Here is a 14,446-nt window from a genome sequence, read left to right on the forward strand (position 1 = left end):
GCTTGATTGATAACTGGCAAATAGAGGGAGAAAACGTGGAGGCAGTGACAGACTTCGTCTTTCTAGGCGCAAAGATTACTGCAGACGCTGACTGCAGCCAGGAAAGCAGAAGACGTTTACTTCTTGGGAGGAGAGCAATGGCAAATCTTGATAAAATAGTGAAGAGCAGAGACATCACACTGACAACAAAGGTCCGCATAGTTAAAGCAATGGTCTTCCCCGGAGTAACCTATGGCTGCGAGAGCTGGACCATAAGGACGGCTGAGCGAAGGAAGATCGATGCTTTTGAACTGTGGTGCTGGAGGACAATTCTGAGAGTGCCTTGGACTGCAAGGAGGTCAAACCAGTCCATACTCCAGGAAATAAAGCCAGACTGCTCACTTGAGGGAATGATCTTAAAGGCAAAACTGAAATACTTTGGCCACGTAATGAGAAGACAGGATACCCTGGAGAAGAGGCTGATGCTAGGGAAAGTGGAAGGCCAAAGGAAGAGGGGCCGACCAAGGTCAAGGTGGATGGATGATATTCTGGAGGTGACGGGCTCGACCTTGGGGGAGCTGGGGGTGGCGACGGCTGACAGGAAGCTCTGGCGTGGGCTGGTCCATGAAGTCACGAAGAGTCGGAAGCGACTGACCAAATGAACAACAACAAATGAAGGGAAGTCCCTCCAGGGCCGGGCCAAGACATTTCGCTGCCTGAGGTGAAAGACAAGATGGCACCCCTTCTTCCCTGAACAGAAGCTTACCTCAGTGCTGGTGCAGCTTCCTCTGTCACCCCTGAGCGCAGCAGCCTACCTTAGGAGGTGCAGGCCAAGCTGCCACACCGGCTGCCACTCGCTAAGCACCAGCACCTGTCACCTGAGATGGCCGCCTCTGTTTTAAGCACAGCTGGAGCTGTGGAATTCCATGCACACACAACCCCGCATTGTGACACTTCTAAGCCACACTTACAACTCAAAGATATCCCGCCCCCATCAAGGTGCTCAATGTCCTTCGTACCGCAGAGGGCCTTTCCAAAGAATTTTTTGTGGGAGAAGGACAATGCCATTCTCTCTCCAACCCTTTCCCTGGCTAGCACACCAGGGTTGTGAGCAAACCCTACCATTAGGAAGGCTGAGCACTCCAACCGCCACTCAGTGGCAAATTTGGGTATACTACTTAAGGGCGTGCAAATCAAGAATTATTTGCCACCATTGTGGTAATGGCTGAGAGAAAGAATATCATTTGGATTTCCTGCCTCAGGCACGAAATGCCTTAGGTCACCATTGACTGTGGAATGTGGCTGTATGAATGTTTAGTGGCCAGTCATGGCTTCTCAGGTATATATCCCCGAGTGTTTAAGGATGCATATCTTCCCTTCAAATGTCTTGTTTACTACAGGAATGCAGAAAGTTTCCTACAGAGCTTGAGCCTTGTGTTTACTACGGAAATTAACACCGATGGACGTCCATGTCAGAAGAAGACAGTAAAACGATCTGCCATGGTGGCCGGTGAAGAAGCTGATACACCTTCCATGTGGATCAGGAAGAAAGGAGGCCCTCTTGCCACCATCAGAATCCGCGTTCTCCAACCTGGTGCCCTGTAGATTGGACTACAATGCCTATCACCCCTACTGGCTGGGAAGTATGGGAGGGATAGTTCAATGCATCCAGAGGGCACCAGCTTGGTGCAGGCTGGTCTAAATAAATTTTAAAAATCAATGTCACATTTTATGCACTTTCCTGATGCTGGCATCCATCATGAGTGAAATAATGCCCTCATGATCAGTTAATTGAAGCTACACCTGCTTTGGAGAAGATGATTGATTTTTTAGAGAGTCCTGGGTGGTATGAGCTGCTCCTGATCATCTATATGTGCATTTCTTTAGTCCTACTACTGTTGTTTCTAGTCAAACAGCATTTGCAGAGTTTTGAAATGTGCAAGCCAAGCACAGAGACTATAAAGGGCAAGCGATCCCTTCATCATAACACATCCAACTTTCCAGGGACGGAGGGCAGTATTGTCTCTTTCTCTGATCTGTCAAGTCCTAGTTGGCTGCACTATATTTTTTAAAACCCTACAAGGACACAACCACAAAGGCAAAGACACCGAACGTAATACTCAAAAGACAAGGGGGATGTGATGAAATGGTCACAAATGGTTAACACGCAGACCTGCCACAACTGTGCCATTCTGGGGCCTTGTAAAACCTTCCTTGAAAGAACTCTAGTAGGAAGGGATGATTCGACTTGTCAGGGCCAGGCTGGGCCTGGTGGTGGTGGTGGAGTAGCCATACCCCCAAATCCAGAGCTGAGGGAAGCATCCTCCTCTCTGGGTTCTGTGGCTGCAGCCTGGAGCAAAGCGGGTGTCAGGTTCTGCTCTCTTGACCAAACAGGGGTAGAAGGCCAGGTATTTATACCAGGCCCGGCCAATTCGGAGGCTCCATTTGTATTGCCTGCCAATCACAGGGTCCAGTACTGCACAGCTCTGTTTCCTCCTGTTGTCTGGGGTGGTGGTGGTGGTTCTGGGGGCTGAGGAGAAACATAAAGAGGCCCCAACCTCAGGACCCTGGTGGGCAGTTCTGTAGGTTTGAAAGAACTGCCCCGACCACCACATAGAAAAGGGTTATGATTTTAAAAGCAAAATGGTGTGGGAAACTGAAGTAGCCAGTGTCCTGTTGTGGTTAGTTAGCGTGTCTGACTGGGACTGAAGAGACCCTGACTCAGCCATAAAGGTCACCGGGTGACCTTGTGCTGGTCTCTCTGTCTCTCTGTCCCTCGGCCTAAGCTACCTCACAGGGTTGTTGTGTGGCTAAAAAATGGAGGTGGGAAAACTTGAGCTCCTTAAAGGAAAAGTGGGCTATAAATGAAATAAAACAAACAAATGAACTCCCCACCCCATGGCTTATCTCCTTGCTGCCCTTCTCCTCAAATATGATGGGGGTCCGATGCCAGGCGTGACCCTAGCTGAGAGAAAATAATGCTTATGGAGAGAAGGTCCCCAGGAGAAAGACCCTACACTCCTCTTCCACACACCCCTTTACTTTTAAAATAAATACCACGAAGCTCCCTTCCTGCCTGCCTCTTTTGACACGAAGGTGGCAATTCCAGGTTTAAATAGGCAGAACTCCTGCCATCGTAGGAACTTGGGAGGCTGCCTCATACCAAGTCAACTGTTTGATGATCATCTAGCCTAGTATTGCCCATTCTGGCTAGCATCATCTTGTCAGGGTCTTGGCCAGAGAAGGGGACTTTCATCGCCTTTGACCTGATCCTCTTAAGTTGGAGGTGCCAAGGTCTGATCCTGGGCCCTTCCGTATGCAGAGCAGATGCTCAACACAAGAGATGGGCAGAAAGCCAGTCTCCAAATGTTTTGGACTTCAACTCCCAGCATGCCTGACTATTGACCATGCTGGCAGAGGCTTCTTGGAGTTGAAGTCCAAAACATCTGGAGATTAACTTCTGTTTTGCCTGCCCCTTGCTCTACACGAGCTTTCCCCAAACTGGTGCTTTCCAGGTGTTTTTGGACTTCAGCTCCCGTCAGCCCAAGACTGCCTAGCCAATGGCTGGGAATCTTGGAAGCTGTAGTCCAACACATCTGATGGACACCAGCTCGGAGAATACGCTACACTGAGCTAGGATCCCTCTCTGAGGGATCACATCTAGTTTCGCCCTCAAACCATGAGTGCCCATCCTAGATAAGTTGACGACATTGAGTTCCAAGGACCACGTTTGCTAGAGAACCAACTTTGTTTCTTTTGATTTGACATACTTTTGGCATACAATGTGAGAGAGTTCTTAATCTTGGCTCCTCTAACACACTTGGGGCTGGCACTGGGCAGGTACGGCTGACACGTATATACACATCCACCCACCACATGTGGACCATTTCATACCTTCTAGCACTGCAACTTGAACAGGAATCAAAACCAGGGGAATTTCACTCATCTTTGCGTCCTTTGAGATTCCTTGGAAAGTTTGCCCAAGAAGAATCCTTCTGCTTCACCTCAAAATTTCACTATGGGGAAAGCTAGGTGGATGTGTGGAATCACTACCACTCTTGGCAAAGAAATGTTGTTGAAATTATTGAAAGGAGACTCCATTGTGTTTCCCTTGCAGTTCCTACTTGGATGTTTCTCTCATGCAGGATCCACTTGTGTTTGGGAGAAGTCTGATGTCAACTTGAATTTAAAATTGTTTTCCTGTTCTAGCAGGATGAAGATAGGACTCATCCTGGACCACCACATCTCTCCAGGCTCTATTCTTCCAGTCTCAGTCAGTGACTGGAATACCCTCCCTCCCTCCCTCCTTCCAGTTTTCTGCAACCCCCTTCATGGGACCCATCCTGGACCACCACATCTCTCCAGGCTCCATTCTTCCAAACCCAGTCAGTGACTGGAATTTCCTCCCTCCCTCCCTCCCTCCCTCCCTCCCTTCCAGTTTTCTGCAACCCCCTTGGTATCTACCTGCTAAATTGGTCTCCATAGGATCAGGACCAGACCTGTGCCCTGAGTGCTGGAGGGAGAATTAACCTGGGCAAACATCCCATTTTTTTAAACATCTGGGCTTGACAGAGAACAGCTTAGTCCGCTAACTATCTCCATGGCAGGGAAGCAAGCAAACTCACAGTTACTTTTACAAGCTAGGCACTGCAGATGGGATGGTGGGGTTAGCTTGGAGCCTCTTTGGCGATCCAGGTTCCCCATCATGCACTGCAAGAGCCCAAGAGAGAGAGAGAGAGAGAGAGAGAGAGAGAGAGAGAGAGGTGAGGCAGACTCTTGATGCTTCACTGCTCTGCCATTGTTTCTGGCCTGCAGGCAACAGCAACTGAGAATGGGGCAAGGGAGGGAGCAATTCCCGAAGCTATCAGCGACCCACAGAGAATAAGCCCTCTTTGCTTCTGCAAGGCCTTCATGGGACTGGAAGGAGTGAAAGGCTTCGAGAATCTGTACAGTGCAAGGCTGATCTCTGCTGGAAATAAGCCCCTAACCTTCTGTTCTCTGGGTGACAGTTATCACTGGAACTAGGACACCAGGGCCATGTCACAGCCAGTGGTGTAGTGGTCCGTTCTGAAACCCAGCTGCTCATCGTGATGGTCCCTGTAGCCACACCCTGAAGGAGAGTCCAAAGATGTAGGCGGGCAGCTCCGTTGATCCACATCAGCAAACCAGTTCCAGCAGTTCTCATCTCCACTGGGATCAGGCCTTTGGTCAAGCTGATGGGTCTTCATTGCCCGTTCCAGACCGAGCCACCCCAAAATACTTTGCATCACAACAGGGATGTATATTGTTAGTGGGAAAATGCATTTCTCCCTAGCTACTGTGAGGATTGCGGCTAAGCTCAGATGGAACAGGGAATTTTGAAGGTGGTGGCAGATGACGTCAGCGTTTCTGCTAAAAAAAGCAGTGTTGACACTGCTTTGCGAACCCTGGCTCCACCACACCCCTGCTATACAGCTTGGTTCCTACATCCCCCCTCCAGATTGGGGGCTGAGGCCAGCCATTCTTCCAATGCCTGCTCCAGGTTTCGGAGGGCCCTTGGACCCACCTCAGTGAGTCTACCTTCTCACCGCCATTGTCACCAGCTGCTCTCGCTCCTCATCCTCTTCCTCATCATGGTTTGATAGGCAGAGAGCCAATGAGCAAACAGGCCGCGGCATCTCCCGCTCCTCCTTCTCACCACCACGGTTGCCTGGGCCGGAGCGAGAGGCAGGTGAACAAGCAGGTTGCAATGGGGAAGAGGAGGAGCAAGTCCAGGGGGCTCTGGTCAGTGGGCCCCTGCTGGGTGTGGGCCCTCAGAAGCTGCCCCACCATGCCTACCCTTGACGCTGGCCTTGCATTCTTCAGAAAGCTGTGTAAGCACAATCATAGGCTAGGCAGGTGGACTTCACCCACAGTCTACCTGGAGGTACGACGCAACTCAGCTCCTCCAGAGTTGGGAGTTCTCTGATGAACAGATGCTCCTCAGCGTGGCACAAGCCGACGTACCCGTCTAGTGCGTCTGGAATTTGTAATTTCAAGCATTCCTTGGTGAGGACCATGGGATGGATCCATGCCCACTACACTGATGGCACAGACCATCCAGAGTCCAGGGACCATTCAGGAATGTTCTAGAGCAGCTGTGAGGCCAGACAGGGTCATCCCCACCTCTTTCGGCAGTTTGAGTTATTGACTTCTGCGAGCAGAGTGCTGTCGGTAGGAAAGTCCTGAATGGCGGTGCTGAGTGCTGAATGGCGGTGCGGTGTTGAGACGGTGGGGAGGGGTGGGCAAAGAAAATGCATAAATTCATGAGCTGTGAGCTAGCTTTAGAGCAAATGCATACTCCAGAGAACATTGAGATAAGTACTTCACTGGCCCTCATAGGTCTTTTCAACGCTCCCTCTGCATGAAAGTGGGAATTTTGCAGCCAATATTTATCTGGTAGAAAGGAAGTACTAACTAGAGCAGTCTTCCCCAACCTGTGTTGGATGATAACTCCCATAATTCCCAGCCATTGGCCATGCTAGCTGGGAATTATGGGTGCTGCAGTCCAAGTGTTGCTGTCCAATTATGGGTGAGAGCCAGTGTGGTGTAGCAGCTAGAGTGTTGGGCTGGGAGTCAGGAGATCCATGTTCTAGTCCCCACTCAGCCATGAAACTCACTGGGCGACTTTGGGCCAGTCACTGACTCTCAGCCTAACCTACCTCACAGGGTTGTTGTGCGGATAAAATGGAGAAGAGGAGGATAATGTATGCCACCTTGGATTCCTTAAGGAGGAAAAAAGGTGGGATATAAATGTAATAAATAAACACATCTGGAGGGTACCAGCTTAGGGAAGCCTGAACAAGAGTGATTAGCCCAACTCTGGGCTGCTTCACACATGACATGTTTCCTACAGGGCTGCAGAAGTTACGATATATGAAGCTGCCTTGTAATTACACTGAGTCAGACCTTTGATCCATCTAGGCAAGCATTGCCTATCCTGACAGACAGCAGCTTTCCAAGGAATTGAAGAAGAAAGAAGACCTTTCCCAGTTCAGCTACCTGTGAGCTGTTTGTAACTGGAGACTCTGGGGATCGAACCTGGGACCTCTGGCATGCAAAACAGGGGCTCAACCACTGAGCAGAAACCTCTGTGTCTATTTTGCTATGTTGTCGGCTTTCCCCATTCCTCTTGTAAACATTGAGTGTGAGCCAGCATGGCTGGCTGGGGAATGCTGGGAGCTGTAGGACTTTTTTCTCTCTGAAGATGTGTAGGATCGTGCCCTTAAAAACCAACCAACCCCTATTTGTCCAGCTGCATGGGATACAGAGGATTTGATGGGCACCCGTTGCAATAGCTTGAGCAAAGGTGAATTTTGGTCATGGCTGAACTAGGCATCAATGTGGCACAGTGGTTTGAATGTTGGACTAGGAGACCTGGGTTCTAGCCCGCACTCGGCCACGAAGCTCACTGGGTGATTTGGGGCCAGTCACTCACTCTCAGCCTAACCTTCTTCGCAGGGTTGTTGTGAGGATCACACAGAGAGGAGGAGGATTAAGTATTGCTCCCTTGGGCACCTTGGAGGAAAGGTGGGATACAACCTAAGAAACCAATAATAATTAATAAATAAACAGGTTGTTGAAGTGTGAGGCTGAAGGAGGTATGTATGTGTGCGTGTGAGGGGACAGCTTGCTGAATTGTGAGTGCTAAGACCTTGCTGAATTGTCAGCAGCTGCGGTCTTATTTCTTACATCCCAGCCTATAACCCTCATGTCAGTGCCCTTTCCTCCTAAGGGAACCTGTCGGTTCAGAGGTCGCCCTGGGCATTTTATCTTCCAGGGAAGTGAGAGAGACTCTAGGGATAATTCCTTCCATTGCAGCCCTTGAAAAAATACAGTAGCGTCCTCGTTTGGGGCTCTTTTTCACTGCCTCCAATGTGATGCCTGCTTACTGCCTTCTGGCTAAGCCATTGTGGCTGCTGGAGCCCCTTCCTCCTCCCCCAGCTCCAGGGCGGGGGGGGGCACAGAAAGAAGCAGCTCATTGCCCAGGCTGAGAATTTGCTTGTCCAGGAACTCAGTAATGTCTGAACAGCAGATAGACTTTTTCTTGCTGTGGATAGTCTGTGGAAATCACTGTTAACCTACATATCAGGGCAAAAAGTGTGCCTTCAGGGTGCTGATCCCATTTCTGCCACCAGTGATACGTTTGTCCCTCTCCCTAACATCAGAACACTGGGACATTCCCCAGCCTTTGTGTAGCAACAAACCTAATGCGTTCTGACAGTGAGGCAAGCTTGCACCGAATGGTACGGGAGTGTCATATTAATCCATATGCCTTCCCGGCAAAATTTTCACTGTGGGCATCGCTTTACAGCACCGTTGGTCCAAGTTGCCTTCTTCTGAACGCCGATCTCAGGCCTTCCTTCCGAGTCACTCAGCCCCAACTGCCTGGCTTTAGTGAACTCACCTTGGCTGAAGATCAGGGTGTTGCTATAAATAATACACGGCCATTCTTCTACTGGGGGTGGGAGGGGTGCACGGCATTGGATGTGCTTAGACCAAAATGAAACACACACATCTCAGGGGACGACGTCTTTGGGTAGCAAAGCATTTCTTTGAAATATATTTTTTTGAAAGCCACCAGGGTGGGTAGGGGATATTAAATAGCTCCCATTGGGCATCTGGGAAATCCTTCTCAGGCCTTCTCGCTTGTGTTTATATGGGAGAATTGCCGGTTTCAAAAAAACCTCCCCGCCAACTTGTTTGGTACCAGAAGAAGAGGTGCAGCCAGAGCCTTATCCAGAAACTGATTATGCACAGAGGGGGAACTTCTGAAGTATTTGAACGCTGGTGGCGAGAAGGGGACCGTTCAGCTCCTGTTGCCCCCGACTCAGACAAAACAACACTGAAGTACAGGGCCGGGGTGTGGGCGAAGGAGGGAAAATAGCAGGTGGGGTGTTTGGGGCTTAGCTAGTTTTCATCTCTGACAGGCCGAACCTTCATCTCGGTGAACTTGAGGGAATACTGCCAGCCCGTCCATGAGGACCACTCGATGCCGTCGGCGTACGAGCTGTGGTGGCCCTTGAGGTACTGCCCGTTCAGGTTGGAGGTGTGGCAGTTGCGGTACCACCAGGCGCCGTGGTAGAAAGCGGCGCAGTTGTTCTCCGAGTGGTCGTTGTCCAGGTCCTTGGTGGTGAACTTCATGCCGTTGTGCTTCAAGAAGGAGTCTCCTGTCGGACGAACAAGCAATTCGTCAGGGGATCTTTGTATTGGCCACGGGGACGGCCTGGCTTCACAGCCTCTTAGGGAAAAGAAACATGTTCTCGAAGGGGGCAATGGACCAGAGTGGATAGGAATGGCCTGCAAAAAAACTGAATTGTTCTGCCTCCAGGGCTTTTTTGTGTGTGCACCCTAGGGATGTACGAAATCACTTACCTGTTCTGTAAGTGGCATCCGCGGTGGGGGGGGAGGCACTCCGTCCCTCCCCCCGAAATCCTCCCTGGCTGGCTCCGCTCTGCGGCGAGTCCGCGGAGCCACTGGCCGAGTGCATCCGCAGCCGGGCATCCGGCTGCGGCAGGTCTGCAGCCGCAAATGGCAGCCGGCATAGGGGCCGCCATTTGCATCCCTTCGCTGAGCCATGATAGGCTACGTAAATATTTACGTAGCCTATCATGGCAAAAGTGGCGATGCAAATGGCAACCGCTACACCATTTGCGTCCCTGTCTTTTGCCGTGATAGGCTACGTAAATATATGCGTAGCCTATCACGGCAAAAGAAAAGACAGGAACGCAAATGGCGTAGCAGCCGCCGTTTACTTACATAGCCTATTACGGCCTCCGCAGGGACGCAAATGGCATCCCTGCGTTAGCCGTGATAGGCTACGTAAATACTTACGTTACGTAGCGTATCACAGCCATTCAAAGGAAGGTGAATGGCGGCCGCAGACACAGATGCCATTCACGGAGCACCGGATGGCCGACACCAGGTAGGCTCCGTTCCGGGCCCATTTCGTGGAGTGGCAGGGGGGGTTGCTTCGTTCCGCCATGGATTACGGGGGGGGGGCGAATTGACTGGAATTCGACCTCCCTGGAATCCGTGGCGGAATTCTCCAACATCCCTAGTGCACCCTTGGGAAAGATGTTGTCAGGGGTTCATAGAATCACAGAATAGTAGGGTTGGAAGGGGCCTACAAGGCCATTGAGTCCAACCCCCTGCTCAGTGCAGGAATCCAGGGTTGCCTACCTCAGTGGGCCTACCTCAGATGTTACACTAATGATGTCCCATAGTCTTCCCCAATCTGGTTCCCTCCAGGTGTGTTGGACTACAACTCCCATAATTGTAGTCCAACACATCTGAAGGGAGCCAGGTTGGGGAACTCTTACCTTTTACTCTTTTGTAATTGTGTGAGGCCTCAAGTGAAGACCCTGGCATTGTGGGAAGGGAGTGTTAAACCTTCCCTCCATTTTTTTCCTGAAATTCCACCACGGGGTTTAAAAAAGGAACAAGAAAAGTCTCTGTTGACCCCCTTGGAGTGTGTGTGCGTAATTTTTTTGTGTGTGGGGGGGCACAGGTAGGTGGGGAAGGTTTAACCCACCCCTCCCAAAGCACAATGATCCCAATCCAAATGGGGTGAGGGATGCTGGAGAAATTCTAGATGAACTAAAATGAGCGTGGACTTCTAAGGATCCAACCTGTGGAATCCGCTGAAAACACCCCCTTAGGCTGCATGGAGTCCATGGATATTTGGATGGTTTTTTTTTTTTACTTTCCTGAAATGTACGCATATTTATTCGTAGGAAAATGGACAAGTTTCCACTGAGGAAAAGCTGAATGGAATGAGGGACACTAAGGGCGCAATCCTATCGGGATAGGTGGCCGCCTCTGAACTCGGAGGCGACCGCCTATCCAGTGCAGGGCGCACGCAGAGTGGAAGGGATCGTCTCCTCCGTGTTTCAGCCACCCTGCATTCGTGGCTAGACAGCTGATTTTGGCTGTCTAGCCATGGGAAGTCGGAGCGGGGAGGGGGTAGAGGCCGGACGACGCATAGGACGTGTCGGATGTACATTGTTACGAAACCTCTTATGTAATTATTTGTGTGTTTTTCCGCATGGCAACATAGATTTTTTTTCGCATCTGTCTGTGAGGGGACGACAGAACAAAGGGTGCCTGAGAATCCACCAAACACAGACAGAGTGGATTTTACATGGTCCGTCCGTCCGTCCCTAAATGGGGTCCATGCATGCTTACACAAGAGTAAAAAGTAGGGAAGGTCTCAGCCACATGCTATGCCCACCTCCTTCCTGCTACACTCACTCAGTTGCCCTTTCTCTTTGGGGGGCCCAGATCCCAGATCCAGCCAGAGGAACAGGGCCAAGTGAGTGCAGTCTACCATTCTCTTCCTTGCTCCCGTCACCACGCGCTTGCTTAGAAGGCAAACGAGCAGGCAGCCACGGCAAAGACCAGCAGGGTCCAGCGGTCCTCAGTAGGGCTGAGACTAGTCTTTCCTGGATACAGTTTTCTCTAATACAGTGGTGGGCAGCTTTGGGTGGGGAAAAAAGGCATCCCAAGCCGCTACGGAGAGGGTTGAAAATTAGCTTGACCCTTACGGTTCTCCATAGTAGCTACACAACATTTAAAAGTTTGATCTCTAAAAGAGAGCCAGCAGGGTGTAGTGGCAAGAGCGCTGGACTAGGACTCAGGAGATCCAGGTTCCGGTCCCCACTCGGCCATGGAGGCTCACTGGGTAACTTTGGGCCAGTTGCAGACTCTCAGCCCAACCCACCTCACAGGGTTGTTGTTGTGAGGATAAAATGGAGAGGAGGAGGATAATGTAAGCCGCCTTGGGTTCCTTGCAAGAGGAAAAAAGGCAGGATATAAATTCATTCAATCAATCAATCAATCAATCAATCAGTCAAAATGGATGCTCCAGATGCCAAATTCCTTTTTACCATTTTGGGAAGCAGAGGAGAGAGGCAGAGGAAGGGGGCAGGGCAGGGGTCACAGTGGGGGCGCTGTCCATGTCTGCTTTAACAAGAAATGGGTGGTGGTGGTGCTGGTAGGGTGAAAGGTGAGAAAAATATGAAATTCTGGGGGTGGGCGAGAAGAAAACAGCAACATGGGAGGGGGAGCAGTTGGCTTACTGAGAAAACGGTAGTGAAATTGCTTTTTTAAAGCACAGTTCTTCTCTTTCTTAAACAGAAGTGCAACCATTGGCAGCCAGTGGGTGCCGTTTGCTCCCACAATGCCTTGCTCGGAAAGAGAGTATGTTATGACATTGTGTCATTCCAGAGGCATCCTGAGGGCATGGAGTTGGCAGCTTCTTCCTCCTCCTCCGCAAGACAAGAGGGGTCCTCTCACCATTGCTGGGCAGACACCATTTTAATTTCCCACAATGCTCTGAAGCGATGTTTCATTGGAACCATGGCGGGGGAGGGATATCAGCATTGGGCACAAGAAAAAAAGAAATTAAAAGGGGACCCAGGGTGGATGACCCCTTCATGGATCACTGCCTTGTTGTGGCGAAAGGGCTTGCATAACTCAGGGAAGCCATAAGCTATGCCGTGCAGGGCCACTCAAGACGGACAGGTCATGGCGGAGAGTTCTGACAAAATGTGGTCCACTGGAGAAGGAAATGGCAACCCACTCCAGTATTCTTGCCAAGAAAACCCCATGGAACGTATCACAAGGCCTTAGAAGAAATGGAGTAGCACTCATAGTGAATAAAAGGGTGGGAAAAACAGTACTGGGGTACAATCTCAAAAATGATAGAACGATCTCAGTACGAATCCAAGGCAAACCATTCAACATCACGGTAATTCAAGTCTATGCCCCAACCACTGAGGCCGAAGAAGCTGAGGTTGATCGGTTCTATGAAGACCTACAACACCTTCTAGAACTAACACCAAAAAAAGATCTCCTCTTCATCATAGGGGATTGGAATGCTAAAGTAGGAAGTCACGAAATCACCGGGATAACAGGCAAGCATGGCCCTGGTGTACAAAATGAAGCAGGAAAAAAGGCTAATAGAGTTTTGCCAAGAGAACACGCTGATCATAGCAAACACTCTTTTCCAAGTGCACAAGAGGTGACTCTACACATGGACATCACCAAATGGTCAATATCAAAATCAGATTGATTATGTACTTTGCAGCCTAAGATGGAGAAGCTCCATACAGTCAGTAAAAGCAAGACCTGGAGCTGACTGTGGCTCAGATCATGAGCTGCTTCTTGCAAAATTTTGGCTTAAATTGAAGAACGTCGGGAAAACCACTAAACCATTCAGGTATGACCTAAATCATATCCCTGATGAATATACAGTGGAGGTGAGGAATAGATTTCAGGGATTAGACCTGATAGACAGAGTGCCTGAGGAACTATGGATGGGGGTCCGTAACATTGTTCAGGAGGCAGCAACGAAATCCATCCCAAAGAAAAAGAAATGCAAGAAAGCCAAGTGGCTGTCTGAGGAGGCTTTACAAGTAGCTGAGGAAAGAAGGGAAGCGAAAAGCAAGGGAGAAAGGGGAAGATATACCCAACTGAATGCAGAGTTCCAGAGAATAGCAAGGAGAGACAAGAAGGCCTTCTTAAATGAAAAATGCAGAGAAATCAAGGAAAACAATAGAATGGGAAAGACTAGAGATCTTTTCAAGAAAATTGGAGATCTCAAGGGAACGTTTTGTGCAAAGATGGGCATGATAAAGGACAAAGAAGGCAGGGACCTAACAGAAGCAGATGAGATTAAGAAGAGGTGGCAAGAATACACAGAAGAACTATACAGGAAAGATCTTAATGTCCCTGATAGCCATGAGAGTGCAGTCACTGAACTTGAGCCGGACATCCTAGAGAATGAAGTCCAGTAGGCCTTAGGAAGCATTACTGACAACAAAGCTAGTGGAGATGACAGTATTCCAGCTGACCTATTTAAAATCCTAAAAGATGATGCTGTTAAAGTGCTGCACTCAATATGCCAACAAATTTGGAACACTCAACAGTGGCCACAAGACTGGAAAAGGTCAGTTTACATTCCAATTCCAAAGAAGGGCAACGCCAAAGAGTGTTCAAACTACCGCACAATTGCGCTCATTTCACATGCCAGCAAGGTTACGCCCAAAATCCTACAAGCTAGGCTTCAGCAGTATGTGAACCGAGAACTACCAGAAGTACAAGCTGGGTTTTGAAGAGGCAGAGGAACTAGAGATCAAATCGCCAACATTCGCTGGATCATGGAGAAAGCAAGAGAATTCCAGATAAACGTCTATTTCTGCTTCATTGACTATGCTAAAGCCTTTGATTGTGTGGATCACAACAAACCGTGGCAAATTCTGAAAGAGATGGGAGTACCAGACCACCTTACCTGTCTCCTGAGAAACCTGTACAAAGGTCAAGAAGCAACAGTAAGAACCAGACATGGAACAACCGATTGGTTCAAAATTGGGAAAGGAGTATGACAAGGCTGTATATTGTCGCCCTGCTTATTTAACTTATATGCAGAGTTCATCATGAGAAACGC

The 14,446-nt window shown here is 49.6% G+C and overlaps 1 protein-coding gene across 1 annotated transcript in view; it reads right to left on the reverse strand.

Annotated features, from left to right (window-relative positions):
* Positions 1-8,534: 8,534 nt before the first annotated feature.
* The window catches only part of FIBCD1 (fibrinogen C domain containing 1), a 101,670-nt gene continuing 95,758 nt past the window's right edge, over positions 8,535-14,446 (reverse strand). The window contains exon 7 of the mRNA XM_084821226.1: positions 8,535-9,167. Within this exon, the coding sequence (XP_084677352.1) occupies positions 8,908-9,167 (260 nt within the window). The 3' untranslated portion in view covers positions 8,535-8,907. The remainder of the gene's footprint in view (positions 9,168-14,446) is intronic.

Source organism: Heloderma suspectum, chromosome 14 (genome assembly GCF_057233095.1).
Source record: "Heloderma suspectum isolate Gila_16-S chromosome 14, 16-S_ref, whole genome shotgun sequence".
In the NCBI taxonomy this organism is placed as follows: Eukaryota; Metazoa; Chordata; class Lepidosauria; order Squamata; family Helodermatidae; genus Heloderma; species Heloderma suspectum.